The sequence below is a fragment of the Camelina sativa genome, chromosome 17 (genome assembly GCF_030686135.1).
Source record: "Camelina sativa cultivar CO46 ecotype springtype chromosome 17, ASM3068613v1".
Classification (NCBI taxonomy): Eukaryota; Viridiplantae; Streptophyta; class Magnoliopsida; order Brassicales; family Brassicaceae; genus Camelina; species Camelina sativa.
Genome location: NC_141896.1, coordinates 6,214,088 through 6,231,090, shown reverse-complemented (window position 1 = coordinate 6,231,090; position 17,003 = coordinate 6,214,088). Strand labels below are relative to the sequence as shown.

Sequence of the window (17,003 nt, the reverse complement as noted above, 5' to 3'; positions counted from 1 at the left end):
AAATTGGTCCATCCATCATCATTGAGTTCATTTCAAGATATTATTGTCCCAGATTATTACTATTAAACACAACTAATTAGTATTATCTAACCTCGATTGCTTAATAAGAAGCATTTTTCTTAATTGTTAGTAGTTGACATTTTTCTAATTCTTGCTGTACAACAGACACACGTCAATCAACCTTTTTTTTTGATTAACTTCTCAAAGAATAAATCACTATCAAGGATTTTTTATGTGCCAGAGGAAGTTACAAAAAAAAAAAAGTAAAATCTGTCTAACAATTTTGTGTTCTTCTTCTGTCTTCTGTGTCTCTAGTGAATGAGCAAAGACTCTTCATGCTGGTTTTGATCTTTCTCGCGGTGGAATCCGCATCCATGACTTCATTGACTCATAGACAGTGAATCCAATCGCAACCGATGGAACAATCTAGCAAACAAAGACAAATCTATGAGTCATAAAATTTTGGGAGAAGTAAAATAATGAAATCCAGACTGAGATGATCTAGGATTTACCTTAATGTAGTTGATGCTTAAACCAGCAAACAACTGTCTCCAACCCTGAGTTCGAGCAATCGTGTTGAGCCCATCAAATGTGTTCTTGTAACGCTTGTTGTTACCTTCACTCGTCATAGGCTGTAGATTCTCTACCTATTGTCACACAAAACACCAAAATGTAGGTTTATGAGTTCTGAATTGTTGCAAAGTTTGAATCTTTGTCTCTGGTTTGTTTTTGTTTTTGTTTTTTTACCTGCATTTGTCTCCTAACAACATCCAATGGGTAAGTGATGGTCTGGCCAAATAAACCAGCTAAAGCTCCACAAGGTAGATGCATTCGAACAGAGTTTTGATGCTCTTCAGGAACATGTCTTTTCAATTCCTCATATATGTAGAACTTAAGGCCCGCGTAAGGAAGGATACCAATCAGTGTTGGCCCTGCAAAACACACAGGAAATCCCCAACCTTTGTTAATCATCTTCAGACCCAAGTTAGGAAAAGTGCACACACACAAATGGGGTTTAAGAGTCAGATTATAGAGTTGGTACTAGTTTGATGTCAACCGTTTATAGCTTGAACAATCATTAATGCAAGCAAATGTTATGTGCTTTACCTATGCCTCGATAGAGCCCACGTGGTCCCCCTTCTTTATAAGCCATTGCAAGCACCTCTTTTATGCCTGAATATGTAGGTTGACGGTAAAATCCATTTGCACCAACTTGTCTTGTGTCAGACACCTAAAAATGGAATAACAACGGCATAAGAGAGAAGAAACAAACTGATATTTCTTCATTTTCCGTTAAGCAACAGTAAAAGCATGACATTAAAAAAAAATCACAAACCTGGTAAGCTAGCTTAGTGCGAGCTAAATCAAGGGGATATGTGCACAAAACTGCTGTTCCGCCTGCAGCTGAACCAGCCACAAGATCAACAATTGGACCAGAACCTAAAGGAAGATTTTTTTGCAAAATCCAGTCACGATAAACTTCATACGTCATGTAATGAAGGGCGGCATAAGGAATAATCCGAATAACACTCGCCCCGTTTCCTCTGCACATCACAAGGATTTAGTAAAGTGACTGAGCCAAGCTTACAATATTAAGAGTCAAACTACTACGTACTTACTTATAAAACCCGAGAGGACCATCAAATTGTAACACCTTCTTTAGCGACTGCGACACACCAAGGGTCCTAAAATCGTTTGTTCTGGTCTAGTGTTGAAAGCACAGGTATACAATCAATAGGTAGTAAAAATATCGATGCACAACAAAGCAAATATCTTAAGATATGATCAAAGTACTACCAAGCATCAAACCAAAACCCAAATCTCCAACAAAACAGATAAAAGAATACAATTTAGATATAAATCAGAGCCATTGAAAACATAAGAAGATCAAGACCAGGGAGAATCATCACCTGCAATAGAATTTTGATCCTTTCCAAAGGTGCAACGGCAGTCTTAGCAATGGCCCCAGCAGCTCCTCCAGCGATAAGGGTTTTAGCAAGCACAGGCAATGTATCCACAAGGCTCATCACATCAGCCGAGAGTGTGGAGCCTTGTGAAGAACCCATCTCAACTCAACAACTTAAGTCAAATTCGGAACGTTCTCTCCTTTAATCTGAAAAAAACGCCTTATCCCATCTAAACCTAGGGTTTACGACCGCCGCAGATCTCTTATTGAAACTTAAACTTGAGAAACTGAGAAATCTCAGAAAAGAGTACGAGAAGCTAAATAGCAAATTCTCCTCGTCTCTTAAAGCAATATTCATTAACAGCCTCAACGAAACACTCTTAGAATGATCATCCAACCCCACACCACACCTGAAGATCAAATCCCAAAAAAAAACTAGTCTTTATAATCTGACAGATCCAGATACTATTCCACAGCCGAACCAACCTCACGAACAAACTCGATCGATTGAGCAAACGAGCAAATACCCTTTTTGAGATTGATCTATATCAATACCTCTTCAGATCCAAAACGAACCAATCAATGGGAAAATTCGTCGAGGAGAGACAAACGAGAAACCCTACAGCTATATTTTACGAACAGAAACTGAAATTTTCTGGGGCGAGAGATTAAGTTATCGGAGAAAAGTCAGGAAATTTTTTATGGGGCTGACGAGGAAAGAGCGACTAGAGGCTCGCCGTAAAAGTCTCAGAGAAGTAATAAGGAAGACGAGATGGTTTTCGATTCAAAATTCGAGTCTTTTTGCTCTGTTTTACTCATTGGTCGCGCAATTTCACAGGCTCGAAGAAACAGAGAGAGTTACCTTTTTTTAGGTTTATATTGCATGTGGCATGGTGCACCCAAATTATGGTGGACCTACAGATTCATTGGTTTAGTAGTAGTTACCAAAAAATCACGTTGAACTTAATTGTTACTACTTACTTGGATAGAATCGAAATATTATCAAAAAAAATCATTAAAATCTGACATTTAATTCAATTTCTTAAAATGAAAAATAGATATTACAAACAGTTACAACTTACAACAAATAATCAATAAATAAAAATATAACAAACAGTAATTAACATGTATCGCATATTTGCATGCATGTTTACCCAAATTAACAAAAGCATTGTCTTAATTACTTTAATTAACAAAGCTGCATAGCTTTCTGATTTCTCCGGTAGAGCCAGTGAGAGGTTCAATATCACCCATCTTGATCATAGCTGTGGCGAAATCTGCTGCGAATTTCGATCGGTTTCTGCTGTATTCAGACACAATGCCGTCGGTTGACGCACCAGACCCGAACAAAACTTGATCGGTTACTAAAAGTCCTTTCTTTTGCATTAAGTTTTTGTAGTAATTGTTGTCGAAAGAATTAGGTGTCACAAGATCCAAGGCTGCAAGATTCCCGTCACTTCCCACGGTTGGGCATCGACGTTTGCGAGTGCTGGCAAATCCTGCGTCGATGTCGCTTGAGTTTTCGTAAAGCCTGTCCCGGAACAAGAAGCATTGAGATTGCCCTATGGTGTGAGCTCCTGAACAGCATACACAAACATATAAATATTTAGAAATACATACGTACGGTATACAGTAACAACTAACAAGAGCCGATGCAATTAGAATAGCAAATCACACATTTAAAAAAATTAAGATCTAATGTGTGATTTGTATATGCTGTTTTTTTTGTTACTATTAAAAAAATGATTATATATACAAGTATATTAATCTTTGCACTGACCTGAGAGAGCGACAAGGTCTCTTGTGTTAAGGCCTTTCTTGCTGAAGAGACCAGAGAGTTGGTCAAGGTTATCTTTAAAGCCAGGAAGCTCACCACTATTTGCCAGAGCCTTGAACGCGGCTGTTGAATCCCTCCTTCCGACTTTCACCGCCCATTTTGGACCTCCCACCTAAACATTGGAGTTGGACAATATAATTGTTATAAAAATGATATTGGGTATATATATTTACATAATAAATAATCACTAATTAACATACATATTCGGAAGCGTCTCTTGCCGCAACCGCTATTATGTCAGCGCAAGAAACAATGCCGGGACAAACTTTCTCGACTTCGGATTTGGCTTTATCTATGACTTCAAAACCTCTTACGGATTTGAAGTTTGGCAATGCATCTCGCTCGCTTTCTATCGTTGATGTTCCCTCGAGCAATATCGATGCGTCGCAACCCTAAACATGTACAAAAGTATTATAAAATGAATGTGTTTCCAAAAATGTGGAAGTAGTATATGGAAGGATGAAAACTCACATGAACAAAACAGTCGTGGAAATGCATGCGGATAAGAGATGCGGCCATTCGTCTCTCACGAGCTATGGCGGTTCTAATGGAGGATCGGATCTTGGGAAGAGCATTCGGACAAGATTGATCATAGAATGTTGGAGAAAGTTGTGCTTGACAGATCGAGAACGTGAGGATGATGCTCACTGTCATCAACATAAACCTTAGTGAAAATCTCTTCATATTTTTGAGGTGTGTATTTCGTACGTCAAACAAATTAGTAATCTATCTTTTTTTTTAATGGTAAAGAAATAATATTTTCTTATTTGAAAAATATTGTCGATCAAGAATGATATTTGATGAGATTGATGTTGAATGTTACAAACCCTAGGGGTTTATACATTTATATACGTTATACGTGCATGAGAGTTTTCACGCGGTGTCGCTATTTTTTATATTAAAAAGGCGGTGTCACTGTTCAAAATTGGAGACTGTGATGTTTATTTATTTGGATAAAAATAAATAAATTGTTGGGCTCTGACTTTTTGGTCAAATTGTTAAATTGAAAAAGAACAAGAACATCATCATTCATCGATCAGTAAGCGCTTAATTAGTTTAGCTTAATTTCTTATAATAATAATATAGGTTGTAATTCGGATCTGAAGACTATAACCAACCATTATTTTGTGCGATTAGTTTGAAAGGAACAATAATTGACGACCAGAAAATAAAAGTCAAAATGTCAAACACGTACAATATAAATTAATGCTCGGAAGTTTGATTAAAATGTACTAATTAAATTTAGTTTCCTAGCCAAACCAACAAATTAGTTTAAAAACCGATGTATGCATGGTACGTTAGAAACACCTTATGAATTAGGTTGCTGGCCAAATTCTAAATACAATCTTTTAAATAGTTTGAAATTAAACAATCATATACATACGACTTGCAATGTCCCTACGATGTCAATTCTTAGAGCTATGAAAGAAAACTATGCATGGTCAATGGCGATAGAAATCATATGATCCTGTCTTTGTTAGGAATTTTTAAGCATCGCTATCGACGGTTATGACCGTACGTAGTCGTTTTGCACCGTTTTGTAGTGTAACTTTAATTGCATCTCATTTACGTCGTAGTTTTTCCCCTAAGAATCGAATCAATTGGTCCCTTAATTTGCTTGCTATAGAACATAATTTTAGTAGTAACGATTTACAGATTATTTTTTTAAAAAAACATCCACAACTTCATTTTTTTGCTGGCTCTCCTCTGGATGTTGGAAAGTGCAGCCATCTATGCATCAGCTTCAGCAACCACAAATCTAGAAGCATGTATACGTATTGTGTGATATAATAATATTGATGAGCATGTGTGTTTCGTACGTTTCATGTTCTTTCGATGAAAAGGTCAATTCAACTATGTTCGACTGTTACAGACGAGTGCGCGCATGGATCCAAACTGTGTTTTGCATAATCCAAGTAGACAAAAGCTGTACTCTATTATAAATTCAAACCAAATGACGTGTTTGTACATATTTATTAATATTACATGATCAAATTCAAATCTTTGTTTATAACTAATGAGCATATTGTATTTAATCTTATAAATAAATAAAAAACTATATCATCATCAACATTTGAGGCTAATTATATCTTTGTTTTTGTTACCGTCTGAGGTTAATTAGTTCAGCGAGAATTATTTGTATCGCTATATATATTATATATGCATGAACACATTATCAATACTTTCATGATAAATCTTAGTAACTATATGGACATTACACTCACCCTATCAAATATAGATGTTGATATATACTTTTATGTGTGTGTGCAAAATGTTGATACAAAGCTCAAACTGATATTGTATTTGCAATCAAATGGTGTTGTCTTTGAGCATACTGATTAGTCACACGCGGGGAGCACTTCATTATAATATTTAAACCGTATACATGATTTGATTGGAGATGCGTAATACGAAAGTCAAACAGAAATCTACAAAAAGGTAACATAAGGATAGGATATCTGTTCTATATATCATTTTCATCTGAAATAGGGGATGAGATTTTAAGAAAACTAGATCGAAATGAACCAAATTTATCTAAGGTTTTAAGTAACCTGATGAACAAAGTTACCTTAAGAGGAGAGCAAAGCCGAACAAGTTAAGAATTAGCCTCAGCTCCACTTGTGGATACAGTATGGACAATGAGACATCACATTATCCTTACTAAAGATTCGTTCACTACTTTTCCAAAGTCAAAGGTCAAATTTTCAAATATCGTGTAACCATACGATACGGTTTTAGTTATTAAGTTATTGTTTTGGTCAACGTAGGCCAGCTTTCCATAAATCTAAACCTAATTCGGATTATTTCAGTATCCTTTTAATACTATAAGTAATGCAAGAGTGGAAAAGGGAAGTAATCACACTCTTTTGCTTATAAAACGAATATTCCAAAGAAATGTTCTGTTGACAAAAAAAAAAAAATATTCCAAAGAAAAGAAAAGAAAAATTGTTGAAATATTATATTTATTTAGTTTTTTTTTTTTTATCAATTATCATGGTAAAACTTATTACAGTTTAACATTCATGACAAAATATAATTACAATTTCAGATTGCTAAAAATTCAATACGTGAATGTAATCATCTTTTCAATACTCACTCTTAATTAAATCGTAATGAAAGATTGCAATAATCATATACAGTACATACAAAAAATATTTAGGATGTTCCGTTCAAGGCTGGAAAGGGTCGTAGGATGGTTTTCACGCGCTCCCGCAGAAAAAAGTGACCACGATTTTGATTATTTCGCTCCTATATATAAGTCTTATTTCGTCTCATTTCCATAAGTCACACCAATCAACTTCAATTCATCAATCACTTCTCTATTAGCACTTACGAGAAATTTGTTTTATTACTTACAAAATTACAAAAAACGAAAAGAGTCTTCTTGTTATAACACTAAATACTAAATGGCGGTCTTCAAGATTCTTGTATTGTTGTTGAGTTTGTCTTGTTTCTGTCAAGCACAACTTTCTCCTACTTTCTACGACCAAACTTGTCCAAACGCTCTCTCAACCATCCGATCATCAATCCGGACCGCAATCAGCCGTGAACGTAGGATGGCTGCATCTCTCATCCGTCTCCATTTCCACGACTGCTTCGTTAACGTATGTATTTAATTAACATCTGCTCCAACATGTGTATACTTAAACAATACATATATGTGTTTCATGGACCGCTCTAAATTTATGTTCTGGTTTTAACTTTTTTTTTGTAGGGTTGTGATGCATCTATCATGCTCGTGGCAACTCCTACTATGGAGAGTGAAAGAGATTCACTGGCAAATTTTCAATCAGCAAGAGGACTCGAAGTTATCGATCAAGCCAAATCCGCTGTGGAGAGTGTTTGTCCCGGCGTAGTTTCTTGCGCTGATATTATTGCCGTTGCTGCTAGAGACGCTTCTGAATACGTTAGTCTCCCTCCATCCATCATTATATAGACATATCTTCAAACATATTATCATACTAAACTACTATTTTACAAATTTTGAAGAAATATAGTATTTTTCTTGTTACAACAATTATTTTATCATAGTTCTAATTAATTATTAAATAAATATGTAAATTTTGGTATCATCAATAGGTCGGAGGTCCAAGATACGCTGTGAAGGTTGGTCGGAGAGACTCTACCGCCGCGTTTAGAGCTATTGCAGACAGCGGCGATCTCCCAAGCTTCAGTGCAAGCCTCGACACACTCACTGATCTCTTCCTCCGAAAAGGACTCAACACCAGAGACCTCGTCGCTCTTTCAGGTCAGTCGCCCTAGAAAATCACACTTTTATTAGTCAGTAATTTCTTAACATTTAATACCTTTCTTGTGACACACGTAAACCCTATTTTACAGGAGCTCACACCTTAGGACAGGCTAAATGCTCCACGTTCAGGGATAGGCTTTACGACAACTCGAGTGACATTGACGCAGGATTCTCCAGCACACGTAAGCGTCGCTGTCCAGCAAACGGTGGAGATACGACTCTAGCACCTCTAGATCAAGTGACACCAAATTCCTTCGACAATAACTACTACAGAAACTTGATGCAAAAGAAAGGACTTTTGACGAGCGATCAGGTTTTGTTCGGAACCGGAGCTCCAACAGACAGTATTGTGACGGAGTACAGTAGAAACCCATCTAGATTCGCGTCTGACTTCGGAGCTGCAATGATCAAGATGGGAGATATTCAAACACTCACTGGCTCAGATGGACAAATCCGAAGGATCTGCTCTGCTGTTAATTAAAAGAGTTACTATAATTACTAGTCTTCTCCGAAAAAAGTTTCGAGACTATTATATTACATTTATATCCCATTTGATTCATTATTGTGGTAATTAATTGTGTGTAACTAATTTTCTGAAATAATTCGTTTGTTATTTCATAGTATTTGAATAGATTGGAATAATAACAAAAGAAACCTGAAAAATGTCACTAGTTTTGGACCTTTTTGGTCATGGTTAAATAATAGTCACAATCTCTGAAAAGTAACATTATCCAGATATGCATACACGTGGAGCTATAATAACAACGTCGCGTGTCGGTCACCACAAGTTCTCCCAAAGAAGAGAATCACCGGTTATTTCCGGTTACTTTTCAATCTCCGTCTTCTATTTCTTCCCTGACCTGTCACAGTCGTTCTCAAAATCTTAATTCGGGTAATACTATAAATAAATACCTTTTAAAGAAGAAGAAAGGAGAAGGGGGAGGAGAGAGGAGAAGTGTGATTCGATCGATTCTCTAATCGTGGAGTTCTCAATTTACAAGGGATCTGGAATATTGCGTGTGTTTTTTTTTGATTGGCCGGAGATGAGAAGCGGCGGCTTGGGAATGATGTCATCTTCTTCGGCGGCGGCAGCAATCGTAGCGCTTAATCTAAAGGAGGCTAAGAATTGGTGGTCGGATGTGAACGAATCTCCGATGTGGCAAGATCGTATCTTTCATATCCTCGCTGTTCTTTATGGGATTGTTTCCGTCATTGCTGTGGTACCCGTTACTTTTGTCCTCTTCTCGTTATTTTTGAAATGTTTTGGTTTGGGTTAATCTGAAAATTGAAAAGATTAGGGATTTCAAGGTTGAATGTGTGACGGGCTGGTTAAGAAAAGCCCTAAAATTGATTGAAAGTTTTCATTTTTTTTTTGTTGTTGTTGTTGTGTAGGTTCAATTGGTAAGAATACAATTGAGGGTTCCTGAATATGGCTGGACGACACAAAAGGTCTTTCATTTTCTCAATTTCCTTGTGAACGGAGGTGTGTTTTTTGTTGTCTCTCTTGTTACTTTTTTTTTTTTTTTTTATAGTTTATCTGTGTATCTTTTTTGTTGATTGCTTTGTCTTCTTCCTTGTAGTTCGAGCTTTAGTTTTTGTCTTCCGACGAGATGCACAGAATATGCAGCCAGAGGTTTGGTGTCTCCATTGTGTCATTGTGATTTAACCTCATTGATTGATGTTGGTCTTTGTGAAATTTAAGGCTCGCTTGGTTTTTTCTTGTAGATTCTGCAACACATGTTGCTTGACATTCCAAGTCTTGCTTTCTTCACTACGTATGCGCTTCTGGTGCTCTTTTGGGCCGAAATTTACTACCAGGTGAAACAATGTTCTGTATATTCTGTAAAAATTTGTTTCTGGTGCATTGTTGTTTGATGTTAAGTGTTAACTCCTTCCTGACAGGCACGTGCTGTATCAACTGATGGGCTGAGGCCAAGTTTCTTCACTATTAATGCAGTTGTATACGTAATTCAGGTGAAACTAACTTTCTATCTGACCTTTGTAGTAACTAATTTCTGAGAGATTTGCAAAGTCTTAAGAGTTAACCTTGAATTCGGTGGTCTGTGGGCCTGAGCTTGTTGTTATTACAATTCCTTACTATCCATCTGTGTCTGATTGATGTGGCTTCCTTAATCTTTCATGTGAATTTATTAATTCCAGATTGCTCTTTGGTTGGTATTGTGGTGGAAGCCTGTTCACCTTATGGTAATCATTTCTAAGATGTTCTTTGCAGGTATAGCTTGAAGCATAATTCATCTTGTACGTTTATTGATTATATTCGTTTTATGTGCTCTGTGTCTCATCTCTTGCGAATGTTTACTGCAGGTGTCTCATTGTTCGCGGCACTTGGCTTTTTACTATATGGAGGAAGGTAAGTGTGTTGCCACTTGCTTATGCTACACCATGATGGTAGCTTAGTTTATATGCTTGTTACCTGCTGCCATTAATGAGTTGTTGACATTATTATGAAAACTAGGATTCCTGCCCTCCTCTGATTGCTGGCTGGCTAGACTAGATCCTTTTAGTGCCATCGGGCTTTATCTATATACCACTACTGTTATGAAGAAAACTTATTATGAAGTTATGGTTTTTCCTGACTATTTCTTTGCAGGCTCTTCCTGATGCTTCAACGATTTCCAGTAGAATCTAAAGGGCGGCGCAAGAAGCTACAAGAGGTGAACATTGGACTTGAAACCAAAGTTACCCCGATCTTCGATTTCCGTTCTTGGATTTTAAACCCCTTTTTATGTTGTTATGCGAATTGCAGGTTGGATACGTGACAAGCATATGCTTTACATGTTTTCTCATCAGATGCATCATGGTAAAAGATATACTCATCATACTAATTGATATCAATAGACTGTGTCTTGTTGGTTGAGTTCTCTTTGTTAGTGGTCAATCCCCAAAACGAAAGCTAACCAGATCTTTCATTTCATCATCTTTTAATGGTCTAGATGTGCTTTGATGCGTTTGACGATGCAGCAGATCTCGATGTCTTAGATCACCCAATCCTAAACTTCATATACTATCTGGTAAGCTCTCTCTATACACCTATTGAGCTACCATAGATATGCATATATATATATATATATATATATACACTCTATGTGGATCTTAGAATCTAAATGTGAAACTTTTTTTGAAAATGTCTAAACAAAAGTGTGTGTCGTGTTTTACTTACAGTTGGTGGAGATATTACCTTCGTCTCTGGTCCTCTTTATCCTAAGAAAGCTTCCACCAAAACGCGGTATCACACAGTACAGTCCAATCCACTGAACATGTTCAGATAATCGAAACACTGAGGTAACTACGGTACCTTTTTTACTGGATGCTACAATAACAGAGAAAAAAACTTAAGAAACAGCTGAAGAAGAAGGGTCGAAAGATGATCTGGTTTTTTTTTTTTTTTTCTATGGGTTTAAACCGGAAGTTAATATCGTGTAGGTACCGGTAAACAGAGGGGTTCTTGTTCCTTTAAAAGAAAAAATTGTACATTGTAAGGGAGGGTTGCAGAACAATGTGGTTGTGATGTCTTTCTAACTAATTCGATGTGGTTGATTAGTAAGTTTAGTCTCTTTTGTTTACACAGATTTAAAGTAGTTTGGTGATATATTGACCTTGGCTTGTCATTCCAATCGAAGTAGTCCTGACTGGTTGGTTTTAATCTACTGGTCTTTTTCCACTTCTGTCTAGTGAAAGTTAGGTGAAATCTTCCAAGTACTAATAATGGTGTTCTTGTCTTTCCAAGTACAAAACGTTAGTTCAACTGTAAATAAATTTTGCAAAATGTGTATTTAGATCAGTTTGTTGTCATACGAATGTGAGAGAGAGAGAGAGAGACAAAGACGCAATCGGTAAAAATTAGTGAATTTTAAAACCAGCAAAGAACGTACAAAAAAATTGTAGGATCAGAGAGGTGTCTTCCTCTTTGGTCGTCCAAAGCACACCACTGGTGGATCAATTAAAAAACAAAAACCACCGATCCAGCGGAGTCAGAGTCATATAATAATTCGTTTACCGAGGAAATAAACAAACGGTGAGGATAAGAGATGGAAAACAAAACTTTCAGTTTAAGTTACGTGAATCTTCTTCTTTTGTGATTTTTTTGACGGCTCATGTTCTTCGCACGAGTAACGTAACCCTTTTACAAGAAAACATATTAAAAATCGTAACCTTTTCCAATGTTAAAGCTTGTTTTTTCTTCTTCTACGTCTGCTTTATCATTTGACCGATACGAGATTACAGAATCACATTTAAATTATCTTTGACTATATTGAGTGATTTATGTCTTGTTATAAATTTTGAATCAGTTACGTTTGTGTTTACACTAAAATATAAAAGTGATAAAAAAAAAAAAAAATTCATTTTTTCTTCCTTGTGTGTGTGTTAGTGGATTCAAAAGCTTGACACGTGCGCAAAGATAACATTTTTAAAAACATAATGACGCGCCAAGTCTTTATCTAAAGTCCAAACTCATCTCAAACTATAACAGCTGTTTCTTTGTTTTTTTATGTTTTTCTCTGCATGAACCCTAAATCCTGTAAAGTAGGCCAAACTTTTGAATATTTTGCCATTCAAGGACACTACTTTGAGAGTCCTGCTTCTGAAAAATAATGGCCAAGGACTCACTTCTTCCATTATTTTCACTTCAGGACTCGCTTTTCAATTATATATGTATAAGTCAACATATATCTTCCTTTCTCCTCCAACAACAAACCCTAGCTGCTTTGATTTTCTGGATCTGTGACTCTCCATGACGATTATCTTCGATCACCACTTAGATCAGAACGGTTCGTTTACCATTTATCTTCTTCTGAGTTTAGTTTTAGAGTTTTCTTCAAGTTATTAAATTAGGTCCATGTTCTGTTTTGAAATGATCTGGTCATTAGATTCGCATATTTTTGGATGATCTCATGATTTTCGGATTCAGTTTCAGTTTTTGTTTTGTGGGTTTGTCGAATTGAACTCGGAAAACTTTGATTTTGATGATTGAATAGATGAGATTGGAGAGAAGAATCAGGGGATTGACAAAGAGGAAGAAACAGAGTTGGTGTTAGATGCAGGTTTTGAGGCTCCTCACACCAACTCCTTTGGTCACACCTTCAGGTAAAATATAATTTTCGAGTCATATTCACACCAGAGAGATTGTAAGATGGAAACTTTATTATTCGATGTTTTCATATGAAAGGGATTATGATGTTGAGAGTGAGAGGAGAAGAGGTGTGGAGGAATTTTACAGGGCTAATCACATTGGCCAAACCGTTGATTTCGTGAGGAAGATGAGGGAGGAATACGGGAAGCTAAACCGAACTGAGATGAGCATTTGGGAATGCTGTGAGCTTCTGAATGAGTTCATTGACGAGAGTGATCCTGATTTGGATGAACCTCAGATTGAACATTTGCTTCAGACAGCTGAAGCCATCAGAAAAGATTACCCTGATGAAGACTGGCTCCATCTCACTGGTCTTATCCATGGTAAATTCTATTTGATGATTTGTTAACAGATGGTTTACCGGTTAAATGATTTTGTGTATTGTGTGAATCAGATCTTGGAAAAGTGCTTCTTCACTCCTCATTTGGTGAGCTTCCTCAGTGGGCTGTTGTTGGTGAGTTTTGTGTGTTTGGTGAAGATCGTTTTCTTCTATTCTATTCTCGAACGACTAATATATATCTCTTTTACAGGTGATACATATCCGGTGGGATGTGCGTTTGATGAATCTATTGTTCACCACAAGGTATATAAGATACTTTAACATTGTTTTGAGTTTTTAAAACATCTTAATATTGATTCACTGCGAGTTCTTGATGTAGTACTTCAAAGAGAATCAAGACTATGATAACCCGAGTTACAACACCAAGTACGGGATCTATACTGAAGGCTGTGGGCTTGATAACGTGTTAATGTCTTGGGGACATGATGATTATATGTATCTGGTAAGTAAATGACAATCTCAACATTTGTTTTCGACTTATACCGGACATGTAAGAATCTCTATTTGACTACAATTCACAGGTTGCAATGGAGAATCAAACTACATTACCATCAGCGGGTCTTTTCATCATCAGATACCATTCTTTCTACGGTATTTTGAAACACATTCTCATTTGCTCACATCTAACGGGGTGATATAGATGAGTCATGACTGTAAAAGTCACTGGGTTCCTGTTCATGTGATTTGGTTTTGCAGCTCTTCACAAATCAGAAGCATACAAGCATTTGATGAACGATGAAGACAGAGACAACATCAAGTGGCTGAAAGTGTTCAACAAGTATGATCTCTACAGCAAAAGCAAAGTTCGTGTAAACGTGGATGAAGTGAAACCATATTATCTCTCTCTGATCAACAAGGTATATATATGTATACAATTGTATCTTCACATTTGATATGGTCAAATCTAGATGCAAACTTCAGGTTTTCTTGTTCCTAACCGGCTAAATCTATCGCCTTTTGTTGTTTGCAGTATTTTCCGGCAAAGTTGAAGTGGTGAAACTCAGAAGTAGAGAAAGTTGTCTAATAAAATTGAATGTGACTGTAAACGTAAAAGGCTATAATGGACATGCCTTGATGAATAAAACAGAGTGTTGTGTTGTTGTTTCGTTTGAGCTAAGTTCCATTTCCAACGGGTGTTTTAGAGATGTGCATTCCGGTTGATAAAATACACATATAAAGTCAGTGACTAGTAGATATGACAGGGGAGAAGTTTAAAACCAGAAGAATCCCAAAAGCAAAATTAAAACTGAAAAAACACTATTCTAAAGCGTGGTCATCCTGCAAAAGGCCTACAGCGAGAAAAACCATACCCACAGCTGTCAACCAAATGGAGCAATTCCCATAATACCTGCGAAATGAGACGGCAAAAACTTATCTTAGAAAACAACAATATGACTTCTCTCACTTGCCAATAAAAAAGAAACTACATGGAGATGTTTCTTACACTGAATCTGATTCCATAGTACCAATCAATTCCTTGAGTTCTTTACGTCCATTGAAGACTTGATACACACGATTGATCATGGGAGCCCCATCTTCATCTCTGACAGCCTAGAATATAGAGTGTACAGAAATGTAAAATGTCACACTCCACAACTAACTGACATCATGAAGATTTAAAAAACAAACATGGGGTTTTTAAGTGTTTTGACTTACTTGAGCAATAAAAGTCAAAGGTGTACCAATCTCAAGAACTTTCTCACAAGACATGCAACTTCTAGGATCCGTAATCTAAAAGAAAAGAAAAAACATCATAAGCACAGCTGTTGAAGCTGGCCAGTGGAATAAAACAGAGAAAGGAATTAAACACAAATAGTACCTTGACATCTTTCTGTGAAAGCAAGCTTTTGAAGTGTTTAGTCACTGGATCAGTAAAGTGATACTTTTTAAGAATATAAAAAAATCCTTTGGCATCTTGGTAATTGGTTACACTAACCCGAGCAGTGTCGTCCTCCTAATGTGAAAAAAAAAAAAAAAAAAACAGAAGGATGCAACCAAATTAAATCATGTGCTTTCAAAAAGTTTATTTGGATGAGAAAATTATGTTGTCATACCAAATACCAAGGAACCTCCTTACGGTTCAAGAAAATATCCTCACGTTTCAGTACTGAACCAACAGAGTTCAACTTCTCGAATTTAATCGAGGCCTGAAGGAAAGAAAAAGCAAAGCAACACATTACTTTAATTTTGACAAAGATAAAAAGCTGAATCTTAGAAATTAAGGAGGCACAATCTTACCGTTTCCTCGAAGAAAACACCCAAAGCCTTAGAACGGTTGGTCTCTACGGTTGAGGTTGATCCAACAGTTCCAGATACCACAACTAAGTTGCGCAACACTGGCGGAAGTTCAAGAAATTGCTCTGAAAATTTTTGTGGATCATCGACCTATCAATCATGGAAACAAAAAAAAACACACACATATATATACACACACAAGCCAAAACGGCAACCCTACCTAAACCTTTCAGGTTGTCCACCGGGGTAGTAAAGTGTTGAAGAAGCTCAGCGTCCCTGAAGGAAATAAGAAATCAAAATCAAGATCAAAATGAAAAAAAAAAGTGTGTTTTTATGAGCAGAGTAGAAATTGATTTACGAACTGACTAACGTTTTATTGCTGCGGCTATAAAAGTGGAGAAAGAAACCAACGCCTAAACATATCGCAGCAACTTCAATCATCTTCTATCTCCACTAGAAAAAGAAGAAACAAACGAACAAATTCGATTATCTTCTCCACTTCAATCAACTTTTATTTAGTTTTTGAGCAGAAGACGAGAGATATATACGGCTTTAAAACGGAAAAATCGAACATGTTTTGACAAAAGATCGACTCGAATATGAACATAATCGAAGATTACCTTACGCCTGATGATACTGAAAAAATTAACTCGAGCTTAATTAATGATCTTGAATTTTAGGGTTTTGCTAGAACCCTAGAAGTAATGGGTATATCAGTTAGATGCACTTCGATCCGTTATCCGCTTTTATTCGATCAGAATTAACTTTGACTTGTTAAAAATTAATATACCATATATTAAAATACTTAACATAACCATACCATACCATACCATCAGTGCCGGCTAGTTTGTCCAATAACCGTCTAACTGGTTCAATCCCAGAATCTCTGGAGAATCTAACATTACTGTCCAAGTTCAGTGTTGCTACTTGCTAACAATAGTCTCTCAGGGACAATCCCTTCTGGTGGTCAATTTCATACATTTCCTAACTCAAGTTTCGAGGGAAACCATATATGTGGTGATTACTTGCTTCAATGTCAAATAGAGGCACCAGACAAGAAACTACCAAGAACCAGCGATCGAGAGTGACTTTGTCTTACATTTTTCATATGGAGTGGCTATTGGGTTTGGTTTATCCTTGGTTGTTTTTGCTTTTCGCCACAAGCTGTTCAGCTTTTAATTTTCACGGCATCAAGGTTCATGTTACATACCATACGTAGTACCACAACCTCAGAATCATGAACCAACAGTGATGGTGACTTTGCCTTACATTTTTCATATG

The 17,003-nt window shown here is 36.6% G+C and overlaps 6 protein-coding genes across 9 annotated transcripts; 3 read left to right on the top strand and 3 right to left on the bottom strand.

The window, feature by feature from the left end:
- Positions 1-172: 172 nt before the first annotated feature.
- On the bottom strand, positions 173-2,748 carry LOC104755754 (mitochondrial carrier protein CoAc1). 4 transcript variants are annotated; one of them, XM_087497348.1, is made up of 9 exons: positions 2,462-2,595; positions 1,911-2,316; positions 1,620-1,705; positions 1,488-1,544; positions 1,337-1,398; positions 1,108-1,231; positions 748-932; positions 513-647; positions 173-426 (listed from the first exon to the last, which is right to left on the bottom strand). In XM_087497348.1, the coding sequence occupies exons 6-9, from the start codon at positions 1,151-1,153 to the stop codon at positions 334-336; spliced, it is 459 nt and encodes a 152-aa protein (XP_087353474.1). In that variant the 5' UTR covers positions 1,154-1,231; positions 1,337-1,398; positions 1,488-1,544; positions 1,620-1,705; positions 1,911-2,316; positions 2,462-2,595; the 3' UTR covers positions 173-333. The 4 variants fall into 4 exon arrangements, with proteins under 4 accessions (XP_087353474.1, XP_010476512.1, XP_087353472.1 ...); XM_010478210.3 differs by having other exon boundaries at positions 1,337-1,544; positions 2,462-2,748; XM_087497346.1 differs by having other exon boundaries at positions 1,337-1,404; positions 1,911-2,734.
- Positions 2,749-2,905: 157 nt separating this feature from the next.
- Positions 2,906-4,561, bottom strand: LOC104755753 (peroxidase 5). Its single transcript, XM_010478208.2, has 4 exons — positions 4,215-4,561; positions 3,944-4,135; positions 3,687-3,855; positions 2,906-3,483 (listed from the first exon to the last, which is right to left on the bottom strand). The coding sequence occupies exons 1-4, from the start codon at positions 4,425-4,427 to the stop codon at positions 3,092-3,094; spliced, it is 966 nt and encodes a 321-aa protein (XP_010476510.1). The 5' UTR covers positions 4,428-4,561; the 3' UTR covers positions 2,906-3,091.
- Positions 4,562-7,025: 2,464 nt separating this feature from the next.
- On the top strand, positions 7,026-8,613 carry LOC104755752 (peroxidase 4-like). The gene is made up of 4 exons (XM_010478207.2): positions 7,026-7,348; positions 7,459-7,650; positions 7,824-7,992; positions 8,085-8,613. The coding sequence occupies exons 1-4, from the start codon at positions 7,151-7,153 to the stop codon at positions 8,474-8,476; spliced, it is 951 nt and encodes a 316-aa protein (XP_010476509.2). The 5' UTR covers positions 7,026-7,150; the 3' UTR covers positions 8,477-8,613.
- Positions 8,614-8,842: 229 nt separating this feature from the next.
- Positions 8,843-11,560, top strand: LOC104755751 (protein TOM THREE HOMOLOG 1). Its single transcript, XM_087496319.1, has 12 exons — positions 8,843-9,215; positions 9,388-9,478; positions 9,576-9,628; positions 9,721-9,813; positions 9,898-9,969; positions 10,156-10,228; positions 10,321-10,366; positions 10,607-10,670; positions 10,763-10,816; positions 10,950-11,027; positions 11,179-11,298; positions 11,440-11,560. The coding sequence occupies exons 1-11, from the start codon at positions 9,039-9,041 to the stop codon at positions 11,269-11,271; spliced, it is 894 nt and encodes a 297-aa protein (XP_087352445.1). The 5' UTR covers positions 8,843-9,038; the 3' UTR covers positions 11,272-11,298; positions 11,440-11,560.
- A 920-nt stretch (positions 11,561-12,480) lies between these two features.
- On the top strand, positions 12,481-14,617 carry LOC104755750 (inositol oxygenase 1-like). Its single transcript, XM_010478204.3, has 9 exons — positions 12,481-12,785; positions 12,993-13,101; positions 13,184-13,470; positions 13,542-13,601; positions 13,678-13,730; positions 13,807-13,929; positions 14,009-14,078; positions 14,184-14,344; positions 14,458-14,617. The coding sequence occupies exons 1-9, from the start codon at positions 12,749-12,751 to the stop codon at positions 14,482-14,484; spliced, it is 927 nt and encodes a 308-aa protein (XP_010476506.1). The 5' UTR covers positions 12,481-12,748; the 3' UTR covers positions 14,485-14,617.
- LOC104759224 (E3 ubiquitin-protein ligase SP1-like) lies at positions 14,616-16,175 on the bottom strand. The gene is made up of 8 exons (XM_087496320.1): positions 16,093-16,175; positions 15,943-15,998; positions 15,726-15,847; positions 15,542-15,634; positions 15,307-15,441; positions 15,144-15,218; positions 14,932-15,038; positions 14,616-14,835 (listed from the first exon to the last, which is right to left on the bottom strand). The coding sequence occupies exons 1-8, from the start codon at positions 16,161-16,163 to the stop codon at positions 14,745-14,747; spliced, it is 750 nt and encodes a 249-aa protein (XP_087352446.1). The 5' UTR covers positions 16,164-16,175; the 3' UTR covers positions 14,616-14,744.
- Between the last annotated feature and the right edge of the window lie 828 nt (positions 16,176-17,003).

Coding starts and splice junctions, on each gene's coding strand:
- LOC104755751 (XM_087496319.1), top strand. CDS start 9,039: ATGAGAAGCGGCGGCTTGGGAATGATGTCATCTTCTTCGGCGGCGGCA. Junction 9,970..10,155: donor CAGTTGTATACGTAATTCAG/GTGAAACTAACT, acceptor TATTAATTCCAG/ATTGCTCTTTGGTTGGTATT. Junction 10,367..10,606: donor TTTTTACTATATGGAGGAAG/GTAAGTGTGTTG, acceptor ATTTCTTTGCAG/GCTCTTCCTGATGCTTCAAC.
- LOC104759224 (XM_087496320.1), bottom strand. CDS start 16,163: ATGATTGAAGTTGCTGCGATATGTTTAGGCGTTGGTTTCTTTCTCCAC. Junction 15,848..15,942: donor GGACAACCTGAAAGGTTTAG/GTAGGGTTGCCG, acceptor AAAAATTTTCAG/AGCAATTTCTTGAACTTCCG. Junction 15,219..15,306: donor TTTCACAGAAAGATGTCAAG/GTACTATTTGTG, acceptor CTTTTCTTTTAG/ATTACGGATCCTAGAAGTTG.
- LOC104755753 (XM_010478208.2), bottom strand. CDS start 4,427: ATGAAGAGATTTTCACTAAGGTTTATGTTGATGACAGTGAGCATCATC. Junction 4,136..4,214: donor TCCACGACTGTTTTGTTCAT/GTGAGTTTTCAT, acceptor GTACATGTTTAG/GGTTGCGACGCATCGATATT. Junction 3,856..3,943: donor CAAGAGACGCTTCCGAATAT/GTATGTTAATTA, acceptor TCCAATGTTTAG/GTGGGAGGTCCAAAATGGGC.
- LOC104755754 (XM_010478210.3), bottom strand. CDS start 2,066: ATGGGTTCTTCACAAGGCTCCACACTCTCGGCTGATGTGATGAGCCTT. Junction 1,545..1,619: donor GGTCCTCTCGGGTTTTATAA/GTAAGTACGTAG, acceptor TGTGATGTGCAG/AGGAAACGGGGCGAGTGTTA. Junction 1,232..1,336: donor GCACTAAGCTAGCTTACCAG/GTTTGTGATTTT, acceptor TTCCATTTTTAG/GTGTCTGACACAAGACAAGT.
- LOC104755752 (XM_010478207.2), top strand. CDS start 7,151: ATGGCGGTCTTCAAGATTCTTGTATTGTTGTTGAGTTTGTCTTGTTTC. Junction 7,349..7,458: donor TCCACGACTGCTTCGTTAAC/GTATGTATTTAA, acceptor TTTTTTTTGTAG/GGTTGTGATGCATCTATCAT. Junction 7,651..7,823: donor CTAGAGACGCTTCTGAATAC/GTTAGTCTCCCT, acceptor TATCATCAATAG/GTCGGAGGTCCAAGATACGC.
- LOC104755750 (XM_010478204.3), top strand. CDS start 12,749: ATGACGATTATCTTCGATCACCACTTAGATCAGAACG. Junction 13,930..14,008: donor ATGATGATTATATGTATCTG/GTAAGTAAATGA, acceptor TACAATTCACAG/GTTGCAATGGAGAATCAAAC. Junction 14,079..14,183: donor CAGATACCATTCTTTCTACG/GTATTTTGAAAC, acceptor TTGGTTTTGCAG/CTCTTCACAAATCAGAAGCA.